Below are 24,519 nucleotides of genomic sequence, written 5' to 3'. Positions count from 1 at the left end.
ATGATGCAATTCAGGCGTCTGGATTCTATTTTCAAGAGCTACAAAGAGTCATACAATGCTCTGCCTATATAACCTCCTCTCTGGCACTTTTTAAAATAAATAAACGTTCTGTAGATACACTTATTGTGTCAAAGCTGAAAAGAACAAAAGACCTAATTAAACAACCTTCACTTTACAGATGAGGAAATTGAAGTCCTGGGACGGGCACCTGCAAACTTCAGTGAAGTTTAGAGTTTGCAGCCAGATGGTCTCTGTCCTAACTATTCAACCCTGTCATTGTAGCACAAAAGCAGCCAAAGGTAAACAGAAGTGTGGGCGTGATAAGTTTATTTATGGACACTTAAATTTGAAATTTACATTATTTTTCACATGCTACAAAAATATGGTTCCTTTCATTTCAACTATTTAAAAATGTAAAAATCATCTTTAGTAAGCCAAATGAAAACAGGTGGTAGATTGGATCTGGCTGTTGGCCAGTGTGCTGATCCCTGTTCTAGGCCACTCTGACATCCCAGTGCCGCGGTCAGAGCTGGCCACGTAACCCTGTGCTGATCTGCTCTTGGCTCTCAAGGTAGGCAACTACTACCTCCATCACAGACGCACATCTGCTTCAATCTAGAGTGTTCCCCCAAGAATGTGCGCCAGACCACTGCTGAAAGAACACGGATACAATTAGACCGCATGCTTTACCCACACACAAATAAGAGAAAAATAGAATAAATTTGAGAAACTCACTAAATTTGAAAAATAGGCTTTATTTGAACCAGTGGTATTGTATGACATCCTATATGGCATAATTGATTACAGCCAAGTTCATGAATACAAATAAAATAGCAGTTTCCCTCATTCTCTCTTTTGTTTTCTCTTCAGAGAAATCAGGAGAAATCAGGAGACGGGAGTATGATGCCCAGAAACCCAGGAGCTCTTTCGCAGGCTCCAGCTGAGTCCAGGCTCCTGGAGCATGCAGCCTCCTAACACGTATGTGGTCACATGTGCAAAGACCTTTATTAAAAAATATTCAGAGCAGTATTTCTATTGGAAATCACACTAGCGTTTACAACCAAACACGGCTGATAAAATTCATCCTGCTGTGGGTTGTGAGGATTTGAACTGCATATAAAGGAGATGAGGCCTTTGCGTTTTTTTCCTTTAAAGAGGGGGAGAACCCCAGGTGAAGTGTGATCACCAGGAAGCCTGCCTCTGCCTTCCTGCTCCAGTTGACTCAGGGGTCCCACCTTGCCCTCTGGAGTGCACGTTGTCACTGCACTGTGACAGAACAGTGGAAACACCTGGGCCCGGACACAAGATTTCATCACACAGCCAAAATGGAAGTGGCTTCAGAATTTCACAAAAGTTTTAAATATGGGCCCTTATGTTGTATAAGATACCTAAAAGTCAGAAAATTATGAAAACAACTCTTTTCCACCCCTGAGGATATTTCATCTTTATAAAGTTGAAAATACAAAATATTAAAATAATTTGCCCTTTCTCCCCATCAAAAGGAATCACATTCTCAAAAGATTCCTGCAGTATACAAAATTCTGAAATAAAACTTATTTCTCCCCAAACCAAGAAGTCAATATGAAGCTGCCAAGAAGACCCTTTTCCAGAGAGGGGTGGAAAAGAAAACTTGTTGCTTTTTTCTTTTTTAAATAGCCATATTTGAACAAAGATTGCGAAAGGAGTTTCTGGCCTCTTGAGTATTTTTCACTTTGATTTTCAGCATTTCTTAGCATCGCTCATTGGGAGTGAAGAGAATAACTTCCTTTCCAAAGTTTGAGATATTCCCGGGCAAAGCCCTGATCTTTCCCATAACTTCCCGAAAACAACTTGTTGAAAACCAGATGGCAAGGATAAAAATGCTATACCTCCATCTGTTTCGTTTCTTCATAGTTTTCACATCAAAAGCACCTGGAGTATCAATTGTGTTCAACACAATAGCACTGGGGGCTGAAGGGGATGACGTCACCTGCCCACAGCAGCAGCCGAGGCGACTTGGGTTCTGAACTCCCCAACAAGTCTCTGCTGGCAAACCTGCCTGGCACTAGGGCCTCCCGAGGAGGACAGGACAAGCAGCTGGGCATGCTCAAATAGCGAGACGTGCAAACACATTGTCACTCTGCTAGGAATAAAGAGCACACGGGAAGGACACGACAGCAAGAGCCGGCTTCTGACGACTGGGGCCCATCCTCAAGAAACCTCTGCACTGGAGGTGAGGGGTAAGCAGAGACATGGCAACAACACCTGGGGGCAAGGGGGAGGCGAGAACACGCATGCTCACACGTGCACACACGGCGCCCCCGAGGCTCCCTGGCTACTTAAGTGGCCGCCTGACAACGCTAGCTCAGGAACTCATCTGCTGCCCTCTCCTGACTGACTACACCTTTTTCTTTCCTTTTAAGGCACAGACATATTTACAGTTTCAGATACACTTGTTGAGTTCTGAGACTCCCGCAGACTAGCGCGCACAGCCAGCTGGGCCTTTTGCGGTGCTGAAGGACCGTGTCCGATCCGGAGCCGCCAGCAGTGAGCCTTCCCTGCGCCACAGGGAGACGCCAAATGGCAAATGGCAAATGCCAAAATGGCAAAAGCATGACTGGGGTTTGGGATGTTTAATATTTTTTACTTTGTGTGTGACATATATCCCCAAGAAGATGGCAGCTCTGTGTGCCTGAGCTGACTTCCGAAGAAGAGCAAGTGGAGCCTGCCATGGCGGCGGCAGATCCATGCAAAGTCACTGTGATCAGTTTGCTCATATTCTCTTACCCCCCCCCAACAAAGACAGGTACACACATGCACACACACATGCACACGTGTATACACGCGTGCGGGCCCACGCGCGCGCACACACACACACACACACACACGCACACACACACACCCCTTCCACCAAGGAGGAAATCTCTGCATCAAGAGGCACTTGAATGATATTTGGAGAGTTCCCATGAAAAGGCTTTTCCCTCACAGTGAAGTGGGATCAACAGAACAGAAACCAGGTGCTCAGGACTCCATCTCTTCTTGGTCAAGGGGTGGTGGCACAAAGCTGATGACTTCATCGTAGGTCAGGCCTAGAAGTTGGGAAGGAAAAGTAAAGTGTGAGACTACTCTCTTTGCAGAAGCGCTCTACCTTCTGGGTTCAGGATCCCTCCTCTCTGTCCAGGCTAGAGGCTTGATGGGTTATTTCAAGAAACTGTTCTGCTGCTTGTGTGTGGTATCCTAAAGGAACACGGGGTTCAAGTATATGGACAAAAGGACACTGTTTCTTGTTTTGCTCATCACTGAGTGCTCAAGAATAACAGAGCTGGGTTCCATTTCTGGATAGGTTCCTAAGGTACCACATAAGCTACAAGTCTTTTTTTGTCCCAATTCCATCAACTGTAAACTTGTAAAGAAACTATACCCTACTTATCTCAGAGAGATACTGTAATTTCACAGGCTCCGAGAACCTCAAAGCTCTATGCAGACAGTGAGGCTGCACACAAAGTCAGACAGACAAAAATGTGTCAGAGGTCCAGGGTGTGATCCTCTCCAGCAGGTAGTTTCCATTACAGGAACATACTCATACTGCACTAGGGACCCTAGTTAAAGCGCCAGCAAGTCGGTGATTACTATTCAGAAATTTTTCTTTTTCCCACAGTTTTAGGTTTCTGATAACAGAAAGCTACAGACCCTCTTTTGCCCCAAATCTAAGTCGGTGGGATTCTAAAATCTACGTTCACAAGCCAGATGTTAATCCGCTGGTGACTTACTTTTCCATTCATCTATAAGGAGGTCCCTGCTTTCAAAGGACTGATCGTAAGGATCAGCCACTGGTTCGTCATCAGGATCGTGGTACTGAGCAAAGTAGGCGTGTGCAAGGGCTTGGGCTGCTGTGATTCTCTTATCTGAGTCCAATACCAGCATCTTTTCCAGCAAGTCGACAGCTGTCAGGATCGCAGGTTGGAAGGAAACGAGGAGAGTTAACACGTTACCAAAAATGTATGTGTCTTAAGGAATCACTTAATTTCAATCCCTCCTACTTGAAGGATTTCTGAAAACCAGAAGTTAGACAGCACTTGGGAGAAGAAATATTTATGACTACAGTCACTCCTTTGATAAAGTGCCTGCTCTATGATGTTCCTTTATATGTTTACACGTGTTATTTTTAAACAATATACTATAAAGGAAACCTGATAAAATTAACTCAGATTCTGTTTGAACAAGCTTTTGTAGAATGTCAACATCAAACTGCTAGCACTGGGGTCAAATTACCACCAAAATTGAAAGCCTATAATTAGAGTGATTTTAGAAGAGGTAAGACAGGCTGGGTTCTTGTTTTGTTTTGTTTTGTTTTTTTAAACTTTTTGTTGCCTTTTACTGTTTATTTATTAATATAAGGCCAATATTCACTCAAACGATCTTCAAGCAATTTACAGTGTTTTACATAGGTATGTGGGTGATAATGGTATTTGGAAAGGGAATTTTAATTTTGAAATTTGCACTGTGAAGTAACACTAGCAAGGTGAACACATATGCATACCACTGTTTCAACATTTAATATTCTTAATTTATCTAGCTGAATATAATTTCCCCAAATCATTTAAAAATAAAATTATAGATGTGGCATTTTCCCCCTAAATATGTTAGTATAATGACATCTTCTTATACAATCATAAAACTCTTATCATTTCTGAAAAATAAGTAATTCACAAATTGCATCTGAGATCCCATTCATGTTAAAATTTCTCCAGTTACCCCGAAGCTATCTTTTACATTTAGTTTGTTCAAACCAAGATCTAGTAAGGCCATGCACTGCACATGATCTGGTTTTTTAGTATCTCTTAATCTAGAGCCCCCTTTCCTCCCTTTAATCTTTATTTCCCCCTGATTTTGACCTGAAAAGAGCATTCTGTTTTCCTGAGAATACTCATCATTTGGAATTTGTCTAATTGCCTTTTTTTGTTATCAGGTATCTATGCCTTGTAAATTCCTGAAAACCAGAAGTTAGAAGACACCTGGGAGAGTAAATATTTCCATGAGAAAGGTTTTGAGACTTTGTAAGTTACTGACAGCTCCTAAGTGTGGAGAGGGCAGAGGTGGGGAGCAGTTTCCTGAAGAGACCTGCTGTGCATACTGGAGGGTATAAAAGACGCCTGTGCTTCAGTCTGAATTCCAGAGTGAACTAAAGGAGAAATGTGGACTTGGGTGATTGTGGAAACAAAGCGACTATTCATGTGTCAATTCAAGTTCATAAATGTACACTGTTAAGTATAAATTTGCTCATAAATTTATTTTTCTTAGAAAAATAAACCTTATCAGCCTAGTTTGGACTATGTGGTGAGTTTTTGCCACCCTAAGGTAGAAAGTATTATGTCCTTATATCTAATAACCTTGATTATGGGTAAGAAAAGACTCCTTGAAAATCTTGACAGACATAAGTATACTATACTCAAGAGCAATTTAAGTTTTAGTTAATGTTTTGGGGATAGTGCTGAAACATGAAATCAGTGACTGACAAAATCTTATTGTTAATATTTATATCATCGGTGTATCCTGCTCAGTTAATATGCTGGGTGCAAGCTTGAGATCATTAACACCATGTTCTGGCTGTAAGAAGAGACTCTGTATGACATCACTAGTTTGGCAGTGGATTGTCGGGAACATTTAAATTCTGAAGACTGAACACCAGATGGCCCAAAGCCTCCATTCAGCTCACTTGCAGTCTATATTGCTAAGTGGTATCCAGTTCTGAATGTTTAAGTATTACGATTGGGGGATGGGAGAGCTACTAGAATGCAGGTGACCTAAAGAAGTCTACCTATGCCCTCCTCCCCTTAAAAAAATGAATTAACTGGCCCTCCCTGGTGGCGCAGCGGGTTAAAGGACAGCACTAGGAAGCTAAAGCCACTTTTCCCGCCTGCCCCGGAGGTGACCACATGGCGCAGCAGACCTCTCCTGACCGACCCGCTGCTCCCCTCAGCAGTGTACTTCATCAATCTGCCTGTTCTGCTCCCCACTGTCTCTGGTGAAGCCTCTCGCCGCCCCTAAGCCTCTGGCCTGTACCCCAGTTCTGTATGCACAAATAAATAAACCTTTAAAAAAAATGAATTAACTAAACTCTGGGAGCTAGTGAGCAGGAGGTCAAATGGTGACTAATTTCCATGTCTACAACAACATGAGCTGATATGATGAAAATATTCAAAACTGAATGACAAAAAAGCTTACCACACACATTTCCCAACACCCCAGAGTATTTACAACTCAAAGAGAGCTTCTCAGAGATCCTTGGCTGGATAATGATACAGTTCAAATAAATCATACAAAGCCAATGAGAGCATCAGAGGGCAGCTGCAAATCTAAACTAATCCCAGCAGAATTCTATATATCACTATCACTGATGACTGTGGACCCCCACCCCCCGGACTTGAGAATGACTCAGCTGACATCCTTTCCAGCTCCAAAGTTGACATCAGCTTTTCCATAACTGCCCAACACTTCAGAAAGCGAGTATCTCTCTATTGTAGGAATTATCACAGTTATTGTGAAGCCACTCTCGACAATCACAATGAACGAAGTGCTTAATAAAGCAAGACCACTTAGCCTTTACGCCAGTTCCTGAAGCGGTTCTCATGGCTGTCAGTCCTCAAAAGTACAAAACTAAACCTGAAGCATAGTTGCCAGTACCCTTCATCAGAAGGCTGGCCCACACAGACTTAAAGAAGTGCAGTGAGATCTGAAAACATACCACTACAATACCATTTGAAAAGTGAGGTTAATTATCATTGGAGGGCCTTGTTAATTCGTGAGTGCCTGGTTTGATTTTTCTGTCTGCTGTCAAATAGCATCGTCCCACTATACTCTCCCGCAGTCAGGGAACCAAGAGTCTCTGACAATGCCACTTTCAGGGACAAATGAAGCAGAGAGTAGGCCCTGCTTTGAGGAAGAAAGCAACTCCTTTTTCAGCCAAGGCCAATTATCTATCCCTTTGCCAAGGATCTTGGAGCTGAGGGTGGGAGGAAGAAATATAGAGTCACTTCTTAAAGTCTCAGGTGGCAAACTAGTTCCACAGGAACTAGAGGGACACAAGAAGAAGAGGGAAGGGGTGAGGATGCCAGGAGCACCAGGAAGCTACAAGCAGGGCGAAGCACGTGGCAGAGAGCTCCTGGATGGGTCCTCTACACACCCATCTGTGCTTCACTTGATTTTACCCTCATCCCGGGACATCATCAAATGACAGCAGTTGTGAATGTGTCGTAGGCATTTCTCAATCCTTTCTTTCTGTGCCCCTCAGTCTTTCCCCATTACCTTCTCTCCCACTAAAGTCTGTGATCATTTAAATATGTAAGCAACAAAAAATGACATTATTTACCACCTTCCAAGATTTAATTCATGGTACCCTATTTAGTCAAAAGCCTCATTTCATATCCCTCATTTATGTCATAGCCCATTCAATATCCATGAGAGGAGGACATGATCAACTCACCCAAGGGGTTGGCACCAATAAATACATTTGCAAAGTTCATCTTCGGCATCTGGGTCAGAGACTGGATGTAGTTTCTTGCCTGCAAAAAACAAGGGTTTTTTAGATGGTTTTGTTCAATGGTACTGCTCTCACAGTCTTGGTCCTGCATGGAACAAGTGTCAAAGACGGAGCCTCCCAGCTCTCAAGTTTATGGCTGTATTTGCTATTCATTAAAGAATGCTTCATCACTGCCACCCTAACATCTTTATTTATGAACATCACCTTTATGCATTCTGGCTATCCTTCACAGTTACATTTCAGGTAAATGAGAATTCTAAAAAATTTAGTCCTCTTTGCTTTCTGATTTTATAATCAAATTTTAAAAAATGAGGGGAAGGGAATCTATTTTGAGACAGACTTCCTAAAAAGCTAAAATCATCATAGGGCTCAATATTCCTCCAGAAAATCTAGGACCAGCATTCTTCTACAGGTGCTGACTTCTGTAAATAGAACTGGTACTTCAAAAGGATACCAATATTAAACCTTGCTTAAAAAGTAGTTTTGGAACAAGTAAGTAAACATAAAAGCTTGGTGTGTTATTCTAAGAGGCTTGAACATTAAAAAAGAAAAAAATAAAATAAAAAAGGCCTTCACAGGAGCCATAAAGAGCCATCAATTACAAACTCCAGGGTCTTTGTAGACATCTCTACCACTTATCAGCTACATTTACTTGGGTAACTCTCAACTAGCATATCAGCTACTTCATCTGTGAATATTAGTACGATATACTAGTATTTGGCTTGCCTATATCATAAGGCTACTGTGAAATTTAAGCAAGATAAACTTCATGAAAGTGCTTCACCAAAAATTCTGACACAAACATTTATATTACCAACATAGTTGCTACGAGTTTGGTCTCCCGGGTGGGACAGGCTTGAGTTTGAATCTTGACTTTGTCACTTTGAACCAGTTAAGTGTTCTCTCTAAGTCTTGATATCTTATAAAGTGGGAATTCATGACCATGCCAGCTCCACAGGGCTGGAGTGAAGACCACACTTAACAAGCCAGTATCCCCCAGCACAGCATGCAGCTCAGAGTGAGAGCTCAATAAATAGCTGCCATCACTGTCGCCTCTAGAAAGGAAAGTCTGCTCTCATTTCCTAGGGATGTTTCATCATCACAATTTCTAAATATCATCCTGTGGAATTTCAAACACTTTCAAGGACTGATAGCTCTAGTCAAGGCACAACCGAAAACTGGTCTTGAGAATAACCATGTAAATACAGAATTTGGAATGGTGTGCCTCAGATATCAGGTGGTGGGCTTTGTCTCAAAGAACAAATCCCATTATCAGTTGTTCTGAGTAGATGAATTAAAACTCTTAAAAGTCCCTGTTTAAATACAACTTAACAGTAAATGTATATATGTATGTATGCATGTATGTATGTACAGTTTTGTTCACACACACACAAGAGGTTAGGAAAAGTTCTGGTTGCTAGGGCAACCTTCACTTTCTTAATCATTTTATGTGGGCAAGCAGAAGAGACCCACTCTGACAAGCAATTGAGAATCTTTCCAACTTGAAAGGAAAGTTCCAGGAACTGAATATGCAAAGAGCCATCCCTTTCTACTTAACCATGTGCGTAAATGCGTGAAGGAAAAAACAGATGTAAGAGAGAACGTCTCACATGGAGAACCGTCATCTCTCTAATAAAGAAAAATAAAAAGACGACCTGAACAGCTGAAGTGGAAACTAAGCTGCTGACAGGGCCTTTGAGGTGCAACCAAAAAGACTGAGGGCACCTTAGAAAGAATTACCAATCATCTCTGATGAGAAAACTAGAATTAGATGAAAACACCTACAAACTTGTGAAGAAGGCACCTAGCTCTACCTATTTCTTCTACATTATTTGTGTACTTTTAAGTACAGTACTTATTAATGTTGGGTATTTTATAGTAGTTTTCACATATCCCTGTAATTTGGTCATTAAAAAAAAATGAATAAGAAAATATGCTTATGGCCTACAGTTAGCTCCCCTCTAGTCGAAAGTCATCCGCGGTGGCATGCCCTACTGGCATAGAAAAAAATCTAGGGAAACAAAGACAGCTATGTGAACACTAAATTCGTAACACCCACATGTAAAAGTAACATCAGTTTCTACGGGCCGGCCTGAAAGTTGCAGTCTCACCCCCAGGCCGGGATGGCCCACGCCCTGTGCAGCGCCGGGAGTCCTAGCCCCAGCGCCACCCTCGGCCCCTGCAGGCGCTCTGACGGTGCAACACCGTGCTGGCTATGTACAGTGGCAGTAACACCAGAATGTGGCCTTCTGAGTTAGATGTCCCTGGACGGTCTATTTGTTCTCACCTCATGGCTTGGCATCCTGTTAATGAGATAAGCAGGGGGTGTCCCCGTCAGACGCATAATCTGCTGAAGCTGGTTAATATCTTAGATGCCTAGTCAAGGGCATTGTTAAACATACAGTGCGAAAAGTAAGTTTCAGTTCAAGTTAAAAAAAAAAAAAAAGGCTAAAAAGCTACCCCAAACAAACAAAAAGTCTATGGCCTACCCACACCACCCATCCCAGGCCACAGCCCAAAGTTGCCTGTTAAAGCACACTTCTGAGAATGGCGTGTGGGTTACTCAGCGAGTAGCCAGTAACTGGACATGCAGACAAGAAAAATGAGCTTTTTGGGGGGTTTGTTTTAACATAATTTTAATGTTCAATATGTTAGGCTCCCTGGAAAGAGACTGCCCCTCGATCCAGGATGCCAGCCAGAGAACTATTTTCAAGAACTGATGGCCAAAACCTGTTTGCTTGTGGGTTAAAAGGAGATGACTCAAGAGAATTTTCACTCAACTTTGGACAAAACAAAATAACCCATATTCCATTCAAGGAAGGCTTAAGTATCTGTGGCGCTGGTTCTGGTGACGCTCCAAGATACCACCCTCCAAAGATAAGTCTCAGGTGGGCGTGTGGAGTGACAAGCAATGTCAAGTTTTAAAGACACCAGTAGTGGTACATTTTTAAAACATGCCATACACACACACACATACACACGCACACAAACATACTATGGTTAAGTGAAGAAAGGGAGAGTTAGAAGCTACTGGCAAAGACAAAATAGAAGCCACAGGCTGCCGACAGCACCACCGCATGCCACAGTGATTTCTCCCACAAGTCTCTAACAGGAAGACAGAATAACCTCGCCCAGCAGACAGCGGGGAGGGAGTTCGTGGAATACTGGGATTATCTCACAAGGCAGCACTACGAGCTCTCCCATATGTACAAGGTCATCCCTCTAGTAGCTGTCTCATTCACTTTAACACAATTTCCTTTCTCCAAAATTGGAGAAATGCTAGTTTATCCTATATTCTTATGAAAGCATATGTGATGAGTTTTTAAAATCTTCCCCAAAACTCAGTTAACACCTTTTACTATTCTCTGTCTTGCCACCTATTAATTCCCCTTTTTGGTGGGAACATCATCTTGAATGAGCATCCTGGTCAAGGAATTTCACTTTTTTTTTTTACTTCCCTCAGTCATTTTCCCACTTTAGCTTGGCCTCTGAATGCAAACTCTCCAGCAGTCAGATCCACTAATGCAGGCTGGCCAGTAAGAAGGGCCAAAGGGTCATGGGCTCCAATCTGCCTTCAGTGTTCTCTAAGCCCAAAGATAGAGCCTAGGGAGAGAGCAAAAGGGGTCTCCTACCCCATAAACCTGTCAGAGAGAATACCAGTTAAGTTTCAAGATGTTTAACCCTTTTTCTTCCTTCTCGTGAACATTTCTTAGTCTGTCTTTTTCCATTTCTGTCTTCTTTAGTCAAACAGGTTATTACAGCTCCTTGTCAGGAGACTAGGAAAAACGCATTTCCAGAGAAAAATGCATGAGTGAGACAGTGGAAGGGCTTTGGCTTTCTTACCATGATTTTTTTAGTTCTTTCACTGATTACTGAAGGTACTAGCTCTCCAACCCCCCAAATTGTCTATCCTTGGCCATCCATCATCATCCACTTATCCCCTCTCTCATGGCACATCCTAATTTGTTCTCAGTTAGTCCACCCACCATCGCATTTTCTTACTCAGAAAGCCCTACTACTTACTGAAGGAACTGCCACATAAATGATGGTGTGTCTACTTCATCACTACTTTGCAGTAACAATGGAAACAGCTACTGGCTTTCTATTTACTTATCTTTTCACTAAGGGATTTTTCTTTTGATTAAAAAAGATTTTTTAAACAATTATATGCAGCTGGTTTTGTTATTTACACATCATGTTCTACCCACTATGTGCTGTTAACATAAACAGATACTTGGGCAGTGTCACTAACATCAAATTCATTTTGTCTACCTTTCTGAATGTCTTAACTGCTTTTATTCACTAACCATAACCATATAGGGAGGGGAAAATGTTTCTTACTCCTATACCCAATACAGTATTACTTAAGTTCCATTTTCTGGTACTTAATTTTATTATGCCTGATACTATGCTTGAACTGCTGAAATGCAAAATGTGCCCCATTTTATTTATGATAAAGCATCCCACTATTAGGTAGGGCATTTGGTTTTCATTTAAAAGTAAAGAACAGATAAATGCCATTTTACCCATACTTTTTCCTTTAGAAATTCTTGAACCAATAGCACATATCTTTAGGGAAAATGGTTGGGGGTAGGAGAGGAGACCGAAAAAGAGCTGCTTGCAGTCAATCTCAGACAGGGACTAAATTTGCTATTTCAATCTCATTAGCATCGTTCATTAATAAACGGAGCTCTGCCCAGCGTCACCGTCTGCCCACTCTAGTAGCTAATTTTTCTAAACATGCATTTAATACAAAAAGGACTATAATCTCTAAGCACTGTCTCCCAGCTTTTTTTATTTACTCTAAATCTAGCTTGTACACTTCATAAAAAAAGAAAACATCCCTTTTGGGTTGACATTGTGGTCAGTAACTCCAACAATGCTTTCATAACAGTGTACAATTGTATTAAAGTTTAGCTCATGTTATCAGAACATCTGGGGTCTGAGCTGTGCTTAGTGGATGACTCAGGCACTCACAGTCCTTCTATTCTTTTGCTTCCTCATCTTGAGTAAATGAAACAAAATAAAGTAGCCAGTGTCCTCTCTTCTACCCCTCAGAATAGTAAATTCATAAATACACTGGGGTCCTTGTAAAGAATGTAGCAGATACATACCAGATGAGGCCATTCTTTATTTTGTGAGCGACATTAGATAACACTTTAAACTCACCTGCTTTGCTACCTTGCAGTTTTCCCAATTGGGCAAAGGGACCCTCTCCCCACTGCAGTCAGAAATGCTGGGCAATCCATCCAGGTAGGTGCAACTGGACTCTGACTCCAGAGCTCTTTCCCCTTTTCCCCCAGTTGCCTGGCAACAGGCGGAGGGAGGAAAAGAGAGAAAGGCTGGGCTTTCCTTCAAATCTCTGGTCCCAGAAAATGATCAACAGGAGGAAATCTCAGCCAAAGTAAGCCAGAGTTGCTTCCCCATGGCTTCTCTCTAATTTCCTGCGTAAAGGCAGGAAAGCATTTGCTCCAAACCACTTTCTCAGGTTACTGAACTTGGAATTACAAAGGCAAGCTGTGGGAGGATTCACAATCTCACTGCAGCGGGTGTGAGGTTGCAGGAGTAGAGCTGTCTCCTCTGATGGTCTGGAGGCTGGGTAAAGAGGACCCCCTGTTTGAAACAGACAACTCACACAGCGTAGGTGAGCCATCTAGTCTAAAACAAGACAGAGCAAGTAATTTCTGGGAAAGTGCAAGAGTGTGCAGCCAATGCCCATTCTTTTCGTGATAAAGCTAGACTAATACACAGGGATGCTCACTCTCAGGACCAGCGCTTCCAAAGACTAAAGAGCTTGTGCGTATGCAAAGCTTCTGAGAAAGATGAAGTCAGGGTTCAAAATGGAGACATGCATTTTCCATTCACCTCTTGGGATGAATCAGAATCTCAAACCTCATTTATCGAGACACGGCTGCCCAACATAAGCTCCCAGGATCCAAAGACAACCCAGAGCGAGAGAGAACAAACACTCAAGCACGTGAGGCGTGGTGGGCACACAGACACACATGCACACACACACACACACACACTTCCAGCTCACCCTGGAGCGTGACACACGAAGGGCATGTGTGTTACCAACACACCCAGGTTAAAGGACAGACTGACAGAAGGAAAGTGGCAGAGGCTCTCAAAAGGGCAGATAATTACAATCAAAGCATCAACTCACAGACTCTGAGGAGATTTTCTTCAAAAGCTCAGCCCCTGGGGTTCCAACGAGTCTTAAAATGAGCTTCAACTGATCAATATCTAATGGTGGACTATAAAGGAAAATGTTGGGACAAAATAAAAATGAAAAACAAGTAACAAGCAAAACAAAAACAAACAAAATATCCCAATAACAAAAAATAAAGAAACCCAACACAAGCCAAAATGGTGAATTCATCTAGGTCAAGGCTTCTTTCTGCAGGATGGTCACTTCCAAGTAGTACAGGCTCCTCCTATACAGATTCAAAACGCTGCCGCACACATCTAACTTACATTCACTTCATACATCTCTCAATATCACCGATCAGGAAAGTGAAATGATTTTAACCGGGTACCGAGCTGCCAAAGGCAGCAGATGACAACACAAAAGCTTCACTCAGCCCATTCGGTCAGTCTGCACCTCCCTCCCGCCTCACCTTCCATCAAGGCATCAGGAGCCAGCTAAGCAGAGCACTGGTGAGCAGAGTGCTACAGAGAAGGAAAAAGCGGCAGAGGAAGGAGGTGGGGAGAGGCAAGCCTGCCTGTGACTGTTCCGCCTGGGTTGTACCTAAGGAACGTGTGATAGAGAGCGCGCGGGCTGAGAGGATCCCCTCCTCTGCGCATGCTCCCTAGAAAATCTCTCCCCTCCGAAATCACCGGAGCAGGCAGACCAGGCCTCTGAATGACAGTTGGCCAGCAGAGGGCCCCACTCTCCCACCGCATCTGCAGGTTCTTGAGAAGTGTCATGACAAAGCAGCACATAAGAGGTTTCACCCTTACAAACGCAGTAACAAGCCTCACATGTCCCAAGGATCTAAATAATAGGCCACAATGTTCAAACCTTTATTCTGGCAGCCAACTCTTTCTTGTATACTCAAGAATGTATATGCATGTACTAACCAGAAGACAAAAATCTTTCCATTTGTTCTTACTGCTGTTAGCTCTGTTTGAAAAAAAAAAAGCTACAAGGAGAGAAAAAAATCTTATAAACAGTTTACATGCTTATATTTTTCTCATCTTTAGGTCTCAGCTTAAACTTCACCTCCCCAGAAAGGCTTCCCCTAAAACTCACACAAAGAAGTTCCCCTTCCTGCTTTATTTTCTATCTCAGCACAATGCCTGAAAACATCACAGTGCTATTGCAATCTGGTTACGTTTTTTGTTGTCTTGGAGTTCTATGAGAAAAAGGCCCCTCAACCTGTTTACCAGCTACTCCAGAGTTTAACCTAGTATCCAGTCTATGGTGGCATTCAGAGTATTTGAGCATACACGTAAAGAAAATACAAGGTAACATACAATTAACTGACAACCTCTGCAGGCCTAGTTGCTCAAGTTACAGGAATTACTTATGCAATATTCTACTGGCTTCTCCCCACACTCTCATATGAAATTGGCTTAAGAGGAAGAAAAGGAGTCAGCAAATCCTGGTCTGTTGCATGCTTAGAAAACAGTTCTGTTGGGACATAGTATGCCCATTTGTTTATATATTGTGTATGGCTGTTTTTATTCTCTATATGGCAGGGTCTAGTAGTCACAACAGAAACCATACAGCTCCCAAAGCTTAAAAGATTTATAAGAAAAGGTTTGCCAAGCACCAAAATCCAAACAACTTGAATTCTATACAAAGCAAGGATAAATTGAAGCCAGTTCATTCACAGTTATTTCTGAAGAAAGACTAGTAGAGAATTTTATCATTACAAATGGAAAAATATGAAAGTGTTCTGGAGTTTAAAATTTCAATACTGGCTCTCCCTGGTGGCCCAACGGGTATCCCTGAGCAGGGGGGTGACCCACATGGCACAGCAGACATCTCCTGCCTTGCCCACTGTTCCCCTCAGCAGTACAGTTCATCTGCCTGTTGTGTTGATCTGCCTGTTGTGCTCCCCACTGTCTCTGGTGAATCCTCTGACCACCCCTGCACTTCTGGCCTGTACCCCTGTTCTGTAGAATCTTTTTAAAAAAGATTTATTTATGCATACAAGAACTGGAGTACAGGCCAGACGTGTGTTTGGGGGGAAAGGGGTGAGAGGAGTCACCAGAGACAGAATGGGGAGCAGAACAGGCAAGGCAGGAGAGCTCTGCTGTGATATGTGGGTCACCTCCTTGGCTGGGGATCAAACTTGTGCTGCAGTGGCTGCAGACAGCTTCTTAGTACTGTGCTTTAACCTATTGTGCCACTAGGGAGGGTTCTCTCTGCTTCTTCTTAATAACTTATTTATAATTATGCTTTAATTATGATTTTTTTTATCACTGTCTTGTTTTATAAAAAGGGTAGACAATTTGCTCAAGTAACTGCTGTAACTTACTTTCCATAAGTAGGATCACTCTGGTCTTGGGGAGAGTTACCATCTCATCCTCATACCTACCACAGAGTAACTTGATAAACAGTGGTGGACTTAAAAAGACTTGCTATAATATGCTTTTCAATTTCGTTTTACGCCTCTGCCATGCCCTCAAACCTAGAATGACCATATGCTGCAGAAAGTCTACAAATAAAAAAGTAGCCAGAAAAGTTGCTTCATTCATTATCAGGCCTAACAAAATTCTCAAACATTGCACCTGAAGTATTTGTACCATAGAGCATTCACATACAACACCATGAGGGAGTAAGAACTATGGACAAAGAGAACTGGTACAGCATGGCAGTCAATACTTAGGAGATTAGTAAATGAGCAATAGAATAAAAAAAAATCTACTTAGTTGCTACGAGCATTTGCATGAAGGAAGTCAAAGCATGCAAACCACAGAAGAAATCACCAGAGTTTCTTCAAGTGCTGGTAAGTCCAGTGAAACATACATCAGTCCTCCAATTGCACTAGTTATTGTGAGCTCACTACAATTTGTCCAGACAGTTAAGGCCAGAAGGAACTTCAAGTCACTATATAAGCAGAGCAAAGCAAAATTTATCACATTATGACAATGGTCATTCCCACAGCAAGTTATTCTTCACAATAGGTTGTTAGCCTCCCCCCTTTTTTAAGATAGAAGATATTTTTACTGATAGTTAACAATGTGTTTTAATTATAATGATCACAAGTTTAAACCATAAGTCTCCTCTCCGTTCTAAAATGACCACTTAGGTTTAATATTCCCTTTAGGCCTAAGCTCATTGTAACAAAAGCAGAAGGTGCTCAGAACAAGTTGGGGAGGGGGGAAAAGGGATAGTGGGATAATGAAAGGGAAAGTGTTCTAGGTAACTCCCAGGAGACCTCCGCAGGCCACAATTGAAGAGGAATGACAGGACCAGCTGCAGGACCTACCTGTGGCCACTACCTCTGTGAGCAGCAGCTGTCGATGAAAAAAGTCCATCGGGGCAAAACTGAGCATTTCTTTGGAGGGTAGGAAATGCGCCTTGTGACACACAACTAGAATGAGCATCGGCCAATTTCTTCTTTTTTTGGTCATCACAAGTTATTTTCAGTGTCATTCAAAGGAAATTTCTTAAGGTCTCTAGGTTTGTGGTCTCTAGGTTTGTGAAGTCTAACCTTCTCTGAGAAAGTATTCTTTTCAAGTTAGAGAAAGACAAATAGGGAGCTACTTAAAATATTTTTGTCCTTCAAAATTTATTAGGATACTTGCTTTTTGTGTCTAAAGTGTAACTGATTTTTTAAAATGAGAATATCTAATACCAAGGACTGCAAGTGAGGAGCTGATGTGACAGAAAGGGGCACACCAGAACTTTCAGCTCTATTAGCAACACTCTCATAATTTGGGTGGTATGAACAGAGGGCATCTTTTATTATTCTTTGCCCTTTTGATATGTCTGAAGTAGGTCACAAAATGTTTGAAAGAAATCAATAAAGTAAAATTAAGAAGCAAAAATTCATGTGGAGTGATTAGTAGCTGATGTTATGACCTAACAGTCCTGTTATTCTCCAGTAGATGCCATAAAATGAAAGAGGGGAAATTTTTTTTTACACATGAATGAAATTCACTGATTACCAAATAAAGGAAAATAATAAGCCAAAGCTGTATTTTCAGGAAGAGAAAATAGCATCTGACATGTAGCAGGGTTAAAAAATCGCCTTTTCTCTTTTCCTTGGGCTACAAGGTATTAAGCCACAGTAATAATATTTTTAACTGATTCAGTCTTTTCAAAACCAGTGGTATTTGAAATAAGGTAGCACTATAACTGAAGAGAGAGCCTGTAACCTCACTCTTTTCTAATATAATTTTTTTTCAGCTGTGTCTACTTGCTATCTCTAGTCTTCTAGACTTAAAAGGAAGATCTTTGTTCTTCAAATATAATCTTTGAGCTAGTTGGATAAAATAAAATTAAGAAGCAAAAATTCATGTGGAGTTCTGTGAAGTCAGAGAAGAATAGTAACATTTCTCATATCTTTAGACGTATTTCCAGGAATGAGACTAATCACCAAAAATAAGGTGGAAAAGGTAGATTAGGAAGACTTAGAGATCTAAAACTGCATTGTCCAATACCAGATATTACATGTGATTAAATTTAAATGTACTCTAAACAAATTTAATAACATTTTTAAAAATGAGATAAAAATACTCATAAAACTATGACTACATGAAAAAAAAAAAGGACTATGATTATATGGGAACTTTGACCTGGTGAGAATATTTATGAAAAAATGCACAGCTAAAATCATACTCAGAGGTAAAAGACTGAAAGTTTTCTCTCTTAGAGCAGGATAAGGATGTCTACTTTCACTACTGCTTTTTAAAACTGAACTGGAAGTTCTAGCTAGAAAACTCAATTAAGAGAAAAAGGCAAAGCAACCAAATTGAAATGAAGTAAAACCATATCTGCAGATAAAATGACCTTACATAATAAAAATCAGGTATCAATGGGGATTACAACTGAGATGGAAAAAGGCACAATATGATGTAAAAATAAACTTATAAAAATAATTTTAAAAATGAAAGTAAAAAAATAGGTATCAAAGAATTCACAAGAAAGCTACTAAAGCTAATAATAAATGAGCAAAGTGGAAGGGCACAAGATCAACAAGCAAAAAATCACAGCTTCTACATAGCAATAAACAAACGGAAAAGGAAATTAAGAGAACATTTATATATATAGTGGCATCTTCAGAATAAAACACATAAGAATAACTTTAACAAAGGAAATGAAAGATGTGTTTACTTAAAATTATAAAACAAGGTTGGGGCCGTCCCTGGTGGCGCAGTGGGTTAAAGCACAGCACTAGGAAGCTGGAGCCACTTCCGCATGAGTTCGATTCCCGCCTGCCCCGGAGGTGACCACATGGCACGGCAGACCTCTCCTGACCCACCTGCTGCTCCCCTTAGCAGTGTACTTCGTAGGTCTGCCTGTTCCACTCCCCACTCTGTCTCTGGTGAAGCCTCTCGCCGCCCCTGAGCCTCTGGCCTGTACCCCAGTTCTGTATGCACAAATAAATAAATCTTTAAAAAAAAAAACAAGGTTGGATGAAATCAAAGACCTAAAAAAATGGAAGGACATCTCACATTTATGGATAGGAAGATTTAATATTATTGAGATGACAATATTATTACCCAATGTGATCTAAAAATTCAATAAAATCTCTTAAAATTCCAATAATCTCTTTTTCCCTTTATTTTAGAAATGGAAAAGACCATTCTCAGATTCACAATATAACAAGGGAGCCTGAAAAGCCAAAAACAAATCTTGACAAGGAACATCAAGTTGGAGAACTCAACTTCCTGATTTTTAAAACTTACTATAAAGCTACACAGTGAGGTGCTCCTGTAAGGATTATTATATAGACCACTGGAACAGACTTGATTTTTGATAGGAATACAAAGTCCACTGAATGGGAAAAGTACAGTCCTTTCAACAAATAGTGCTGGGGTAAAACAGTAGATTTAGACCCCTAACTTCACATCACATACAAAAATTAATTCAAAATTATGAAAGACCTAAGAGGTAAGCCCTTAAATTTTTTCCTAGAAAACAGTAAGTCTTCATGACCTTGAATTTGGTAATACATTCTTAGATTTGACACCAAAAAGATAAGCAACAAAAGAGAAAGTAGATAAACTCTAATGTCATCAAAATCCAAAAGTCATTACCAAAAAGGTAAACAGACAAAAGAACTTGAAGTCTTCTTCAAAGAACATATACAAGTGACAAGCCAATTGGAAGAGATAGATGCTCACCATAGTTATCATTTGAAAATGCAAGTCAAGAGAGATACCATCTTCACCTACTAGGATGGCTATCAAAGGAAGAAAGAAAAGAGTAAGTGTTGGTGAAGAGATGGAGAACTTGCTCATACATCACTGTGGGCATATCAAGTGGTGCAGCTGCTCTGGAAAACAGTATGATGGTTCCTCAAAAAGCTGAACATAGGGCCCTCCTTGGTGGTGCAGTGGGCTGGGACACAGCACTGCAAGCTAGTCACAGCCTCTTCAGTGCGAGTTCGATCCCCGTCCTGGAGGTGATCCACATGGTGCAGTTTGGGACCTCTCCTGTCTCACCCACTGCTCCCCTTAGCAGTGTACTTCCACGCTCTGCCTGTTCTGCTCCCCACTCTCTCTCTGGTGAAGCCTCTCACTGTCCCTGTGCCTCTGGCCTATACTCCAGTTCTATATGAATAAATAAATTTTTTTTAAAAGCTAAACATAAAATTGCCATATGACTCAATGACTCCTGGATATATAGCCAAAAGAATTAAAAGGGACTCAGATACTAGATACCAATGTTCATCACAACACTTTTTACAATAGGCAAAAGGTGAAAACAACCCAAGTAGTATATGAACAGATAAATGGATAAACGAAATGGATACACCTATGATGGATCAGTAATAAAAATGAATGAAGTTCTGGTAAAAGCTATTAATAATGGCTGAACTTTGAAAATAAGCTCTGGGAAATAGTACAGAAACAAAAGAACAAACATTGTATAATTTCACTTATGTGAAAATTTAGAATAAGCAAATTCAGAGACAGAAAGTAGAAGAGCTGTCACTGGGGCTTATGGGGCTTATAGGGGAAGAATGAGGAGTTACTGTCTAATGACTGTACAGTTCCCACCAAAATAATAAAAATGTTTTGGATTAATGCTGATGGTTGAACAACATTGTAAATGATGCCACCAAACTGCATACTTCAAAACGGTTTAAACAGTAAATGTGATGAGCCTCTAACCACAATAAAAAAAACTTTAAATGATAATTTTGTTATATACATTTTTCATGAAAATATTTTTAATTCAATTACTAAATTTCATTAGCCACATTTTAAGTGTTCAATAGCCCATGTGGTTGGGTTACCAATCAACATATTGGACAGCACTGACAGAAAACATTTGCAAATGTTTTACAGGACACTTTATAGGACACAGAAAGTCCTCAAAAGTTCCTCTCTAGAGCGCTAAAAGCCATAGTTCCAAATGCAAGATCATTAAATAAGGAAAATAGGGAGAAAACTGTATACTCAGAAAGCATGTTCTTGTAGCTGTCTCAGTGTTCAGCTGCATTTAAACATTTACAACTACACAGTAGCTGCATGTCCTTCTACACAAAAGAAGAGTGTGAGGAGCCAGCACATTCTCCAAAGGTTTTACAAACAGGAGTTGCTAATGAAATAACTTAATTCAGGATCAGTGAGAATTAAAACGAAAATTCAAATGGGTTAAAATCTATGTGTATTCAGTGGGTTAAAGCAGAGCACTGAGAAGCTAAAGCCACTTCCTCATGAGTTCGATCCCCGCCTGTCCCGGAGGAGATCCACATGGCGAGGCAGACCTCTCCTGACCTGCCCGCTGCTCCCCTCAGCAGTGTACTTCGTCAGTCTGCCTGTTCTGCTCCCCACTCTGTCTCTGGTGAATCCTCTCACCCTCTGCATCTCTGGCCTGTACCCCAGTTCTGTATGAATAAATAAATAAATCTTAAAAAAAAAAATCTATGGTATTCAACTTCAGCTGCGCAACAGAATCCAGCAGGGAATTAACAAATCTACCAAAACCTATGCTCTGACAGTAAGCGATAGGAGAGGAAGGTAAAGTATGGTACAAATACAAATCCTATGAACTTGATTTTTACTATCCAGGAGACCATCTGTCTGAAAAAAGAGTCAAGTAGAAAAGAAACGGTGTTACTACTAAAGTAAGAATTCTGAAATGAATTCTCATTTACTAAAAAAAGAATCCCATAGCAAAAAGTTTACATGGTAGGTTTCCTATCTAAAGTTAACAGGAGAGAGACGGTGCACATGGCAGACTTCTAGACTTGAAGCCTTCGAAAAGTGTCAGATCAGCAGGGAGTAGCAGCTTGGCCATTTGTGCGACAGGACCACTGGGCACCACTGCTTTGAAACGTTCTACCAGGAGCCTGCCGAGGGGTCCATCTTTTACTGTCAGAGGATATAAATTAAATAAAAAATTTATCGTTAGTAGTTCATAAGTAGATAATAAAGTGGGAAGGAAAGGAGAAAAAGGCTAACATGTCTGGCTAACATCTTGTGGACATTATCTCACTAATTCTCACTTTGTGAGCTATGTAATATTACCAACAGTTCATGGTTAAGGAAATCAAGAGACAGAGATTGGAAAATCTGTACAAAGTCTCATAGTTGGGAATAAACCCAGGAAGTCTTGATTCCAGAGTATGTATTCTTAACCAGTACTCTCTATTCTCTCTCCCTTCATTTGTGTGGCTATGCAGTGTGTCTATGATCGATGAGGACAGATGCAAACACAGATAGAAAGAGGAAGGGGAGGAATTAACAAAAATGCATCAGAGGAGTGTGCTTAGGGACACGGGAGGAAGGATATGATTCTGTGATATGTACCAGAAGAAAGGGGGTTTACAAAATTTCCCTACTTCCCTAATTCTCTTGTACTGTTATGTATATATCAAATTTCTAAGAAAAAGATTTAAGGTGAATGAAGCTTCGGACAAAAGAGAAACTCTAAGTACTAAGTTAACAAAATGTGGGCCCTCCCTGGTGGCACAGCAGGTTAAAGCACAGCACTAAGAAGCTTAAGCCACTTCCATATGAGTTCGATCCCCGCCTGCCCCGGAGGAGATCCACATGGTGTGGCAGACCTCTCCTGACCTGCCCACTGCTCCCCTCAGCAGTGTACTTCATCGATCTGCCTGTTCTGCTCCCCACTTTGTCCCTAGTGAATTGTCTCACCCTCCGCATCTCTGGTCTGTACCCCAATTCTGTATGAATAAATAAATAAATCTTAAAAAAAAAATGTGGCATGAGGAGCAGTAAGGTGATCAAAGTATAGAGACTCAACTCTTACCAACCCAGAGGGAAATAAAAGCTTTATCCAAGGGACACAGGTTTTTTTTTTTTAGCTGGTTAGGAAAGTACCTTTTCTCTAGCAGAAGATAGAATTTGTGGATAGGTAACATGACACTGTAGTCATTAAGAAGTGTATCTCAAATTGTAAGCAAGCAAATTGATGTTCTGATATATAAACTGCAGGAGTTAGCTTAGGTGAAGGGCTGAAAATTTTAGGTCTCTAACTACAACAGAACACTGGCAGTTGCAGCATCTCTAAAACCCAACCTACCCACTGAAACCTAGTCAAAAGTATTTTACATAAATCCTCAAACCAAATTGTAATTTAAATCTCAACATTCTTTCTCACTTCAAAATCTTCAGGAAGCAGAACACACAGGAGTTCCAACAAAGCACATTTTGAAGGTACTCAGCAATGAAATGAACATGCAGTAAGCAGGAAAGGGGTGAAAACAAGGGGCCATGATAAACTACACACGAAACAACAAGTCTAGGAGTAAACTAAGGTCTGGCTACAAATGGGGCAAAAATTAAGTTGTGCTAAAAAATAAATAGGCACAGGCAAGGTGACCTTATCACTTCTTGCTTTTATTATATGTCATTAAACAATGTAACAGGAGTCAGCAGGTATATCATTACAAGAACACCAAATACACTTTTAAATATGTAAACCAAACATAAAAGCAAGATATCCCTGATTTAAAATGGGAATCTTGTACTCATTCCCTGAAAGTATAGAAGGACTACAACCAGTCACTGAGATCTAGAACTTGTCCTGAGTTTGCTCTCCTCTAGAACTGCTGTGGGAAGATTAATACAAGGAACTCCTTGCAAAAAAGATGGCATATGGATTCAGATGTTTTTCAGCTTATGCTGAATTGTTCCAACTCAGAGAAGTAAACTGAAGTCTCTCTCTTGGCAGAACTAACTAAGCAGAAGAGCAGATTTCATCACACACACCTGGACTATAAACGCAAGTAATAGAACCTCCCCAGACATAGGTAAAAGTGACATACTTCCATGGAAACTGGAATATACTGACAAAAAAGAATACAAAACTTTTTAAAGGATACGGTCTGTACCAGGAAACAATGTTCTTCCAGTCAATAGCTCGGCCATTATGCATCCCACTGACCAAATATCAACTGGAAAAATTAAAGAGAAATAAAAGTGCATACGATGTCAATGTTATTACATTAACAACGTTATTGTTAACATTATTATACAACATTATTACATATGGAACTGTAACTGGGGGTAAAACATTCAAATTCACATTTAAGGCATCTGTGTTTCAATAATCATACTCACTTTTATAGAAACAAAGTTACTAAGAACTTTCACCACACACAAGGGCTCATTGGTGAGGGGGCAAGAAAAATAAGCTATTCACAAAGGGGTAAATGTTTATTGGTAGAAATTGTGTATTTTTCCAATTATTATCAAGAAGTTAAAAACCTAAATCCACTGTCTTCAGGGAGAAGTACTCAGCTAGTATGTTAAAAATTTAGGGCCCTCCCTGGTGGCGCAGCGGGTTAAAGCACTACACTGAGAAGCTAAAGCCACTTCCGCATGAGTTCGATTCCCGCCTG

The 24,519-nt window shown here is 40.8% G+C and overlaps 1 protein-coding gene across 1 annotated transcript in view; it reads right to left on the bottom strand.

Moving 5' to 3' along the window:
- Positions 1 to 410: 410 nt before the first annotated feature.
- The window catches only part of MAPK14 (mitogen-activated protein kinase 14), an 83,676-nt gene continuing 59,567 nt past the window's right edge, over positions 411 to 24,519 (bottom strand). The window contains exons 8-12 of the mRNA XM_012727115.1: positions 24,001 to 24,072; positions 9,807 to 9,886; positions 7,463 to 7,541; positions 3,750 to 3,923; positions 411 to 3,068 (exon numbers count right to left, since the gene is read on the bottom strand). Of these exons, the coding sequence (XP_012582569.1) occupies positions 3,001 to 3,068; positions 3,750 to 3,923; positions 7,463 to 7,541; positions 9,807 to 9,886; positions 24,001 to 24,072 (473 nt within the window). The 3' untranslated portion in view covers positions 411 to 3,000. The remainder of the gene's footprint in view (positions 3,069 to 3,749; positions 3,924 to 7,462; positions 7,542 to 9,806; positions 9,887 to 24,000; positions 24,073 to 24,519) is intronic.

This window comes from Condylura cristata, unplaced genomic scaffold, assembly GCF_000260355.1.
Source record: "Condylura cristata isolate star-nosed mole 26May11 unplaced genomic scaffold, ConCri1.0 scaffold00001, whole genome shotgun sequence".
NCBI lineage: Eukaryota > Metazoa > Chordata > Mammalia > Eulipotyphla > Talpidae > Condylura > Condylura cristata.
Note: the sequence above shows the minus strand (reverse complement) of the source record. Positions and strands in the feature narration are given on the sequence as shown.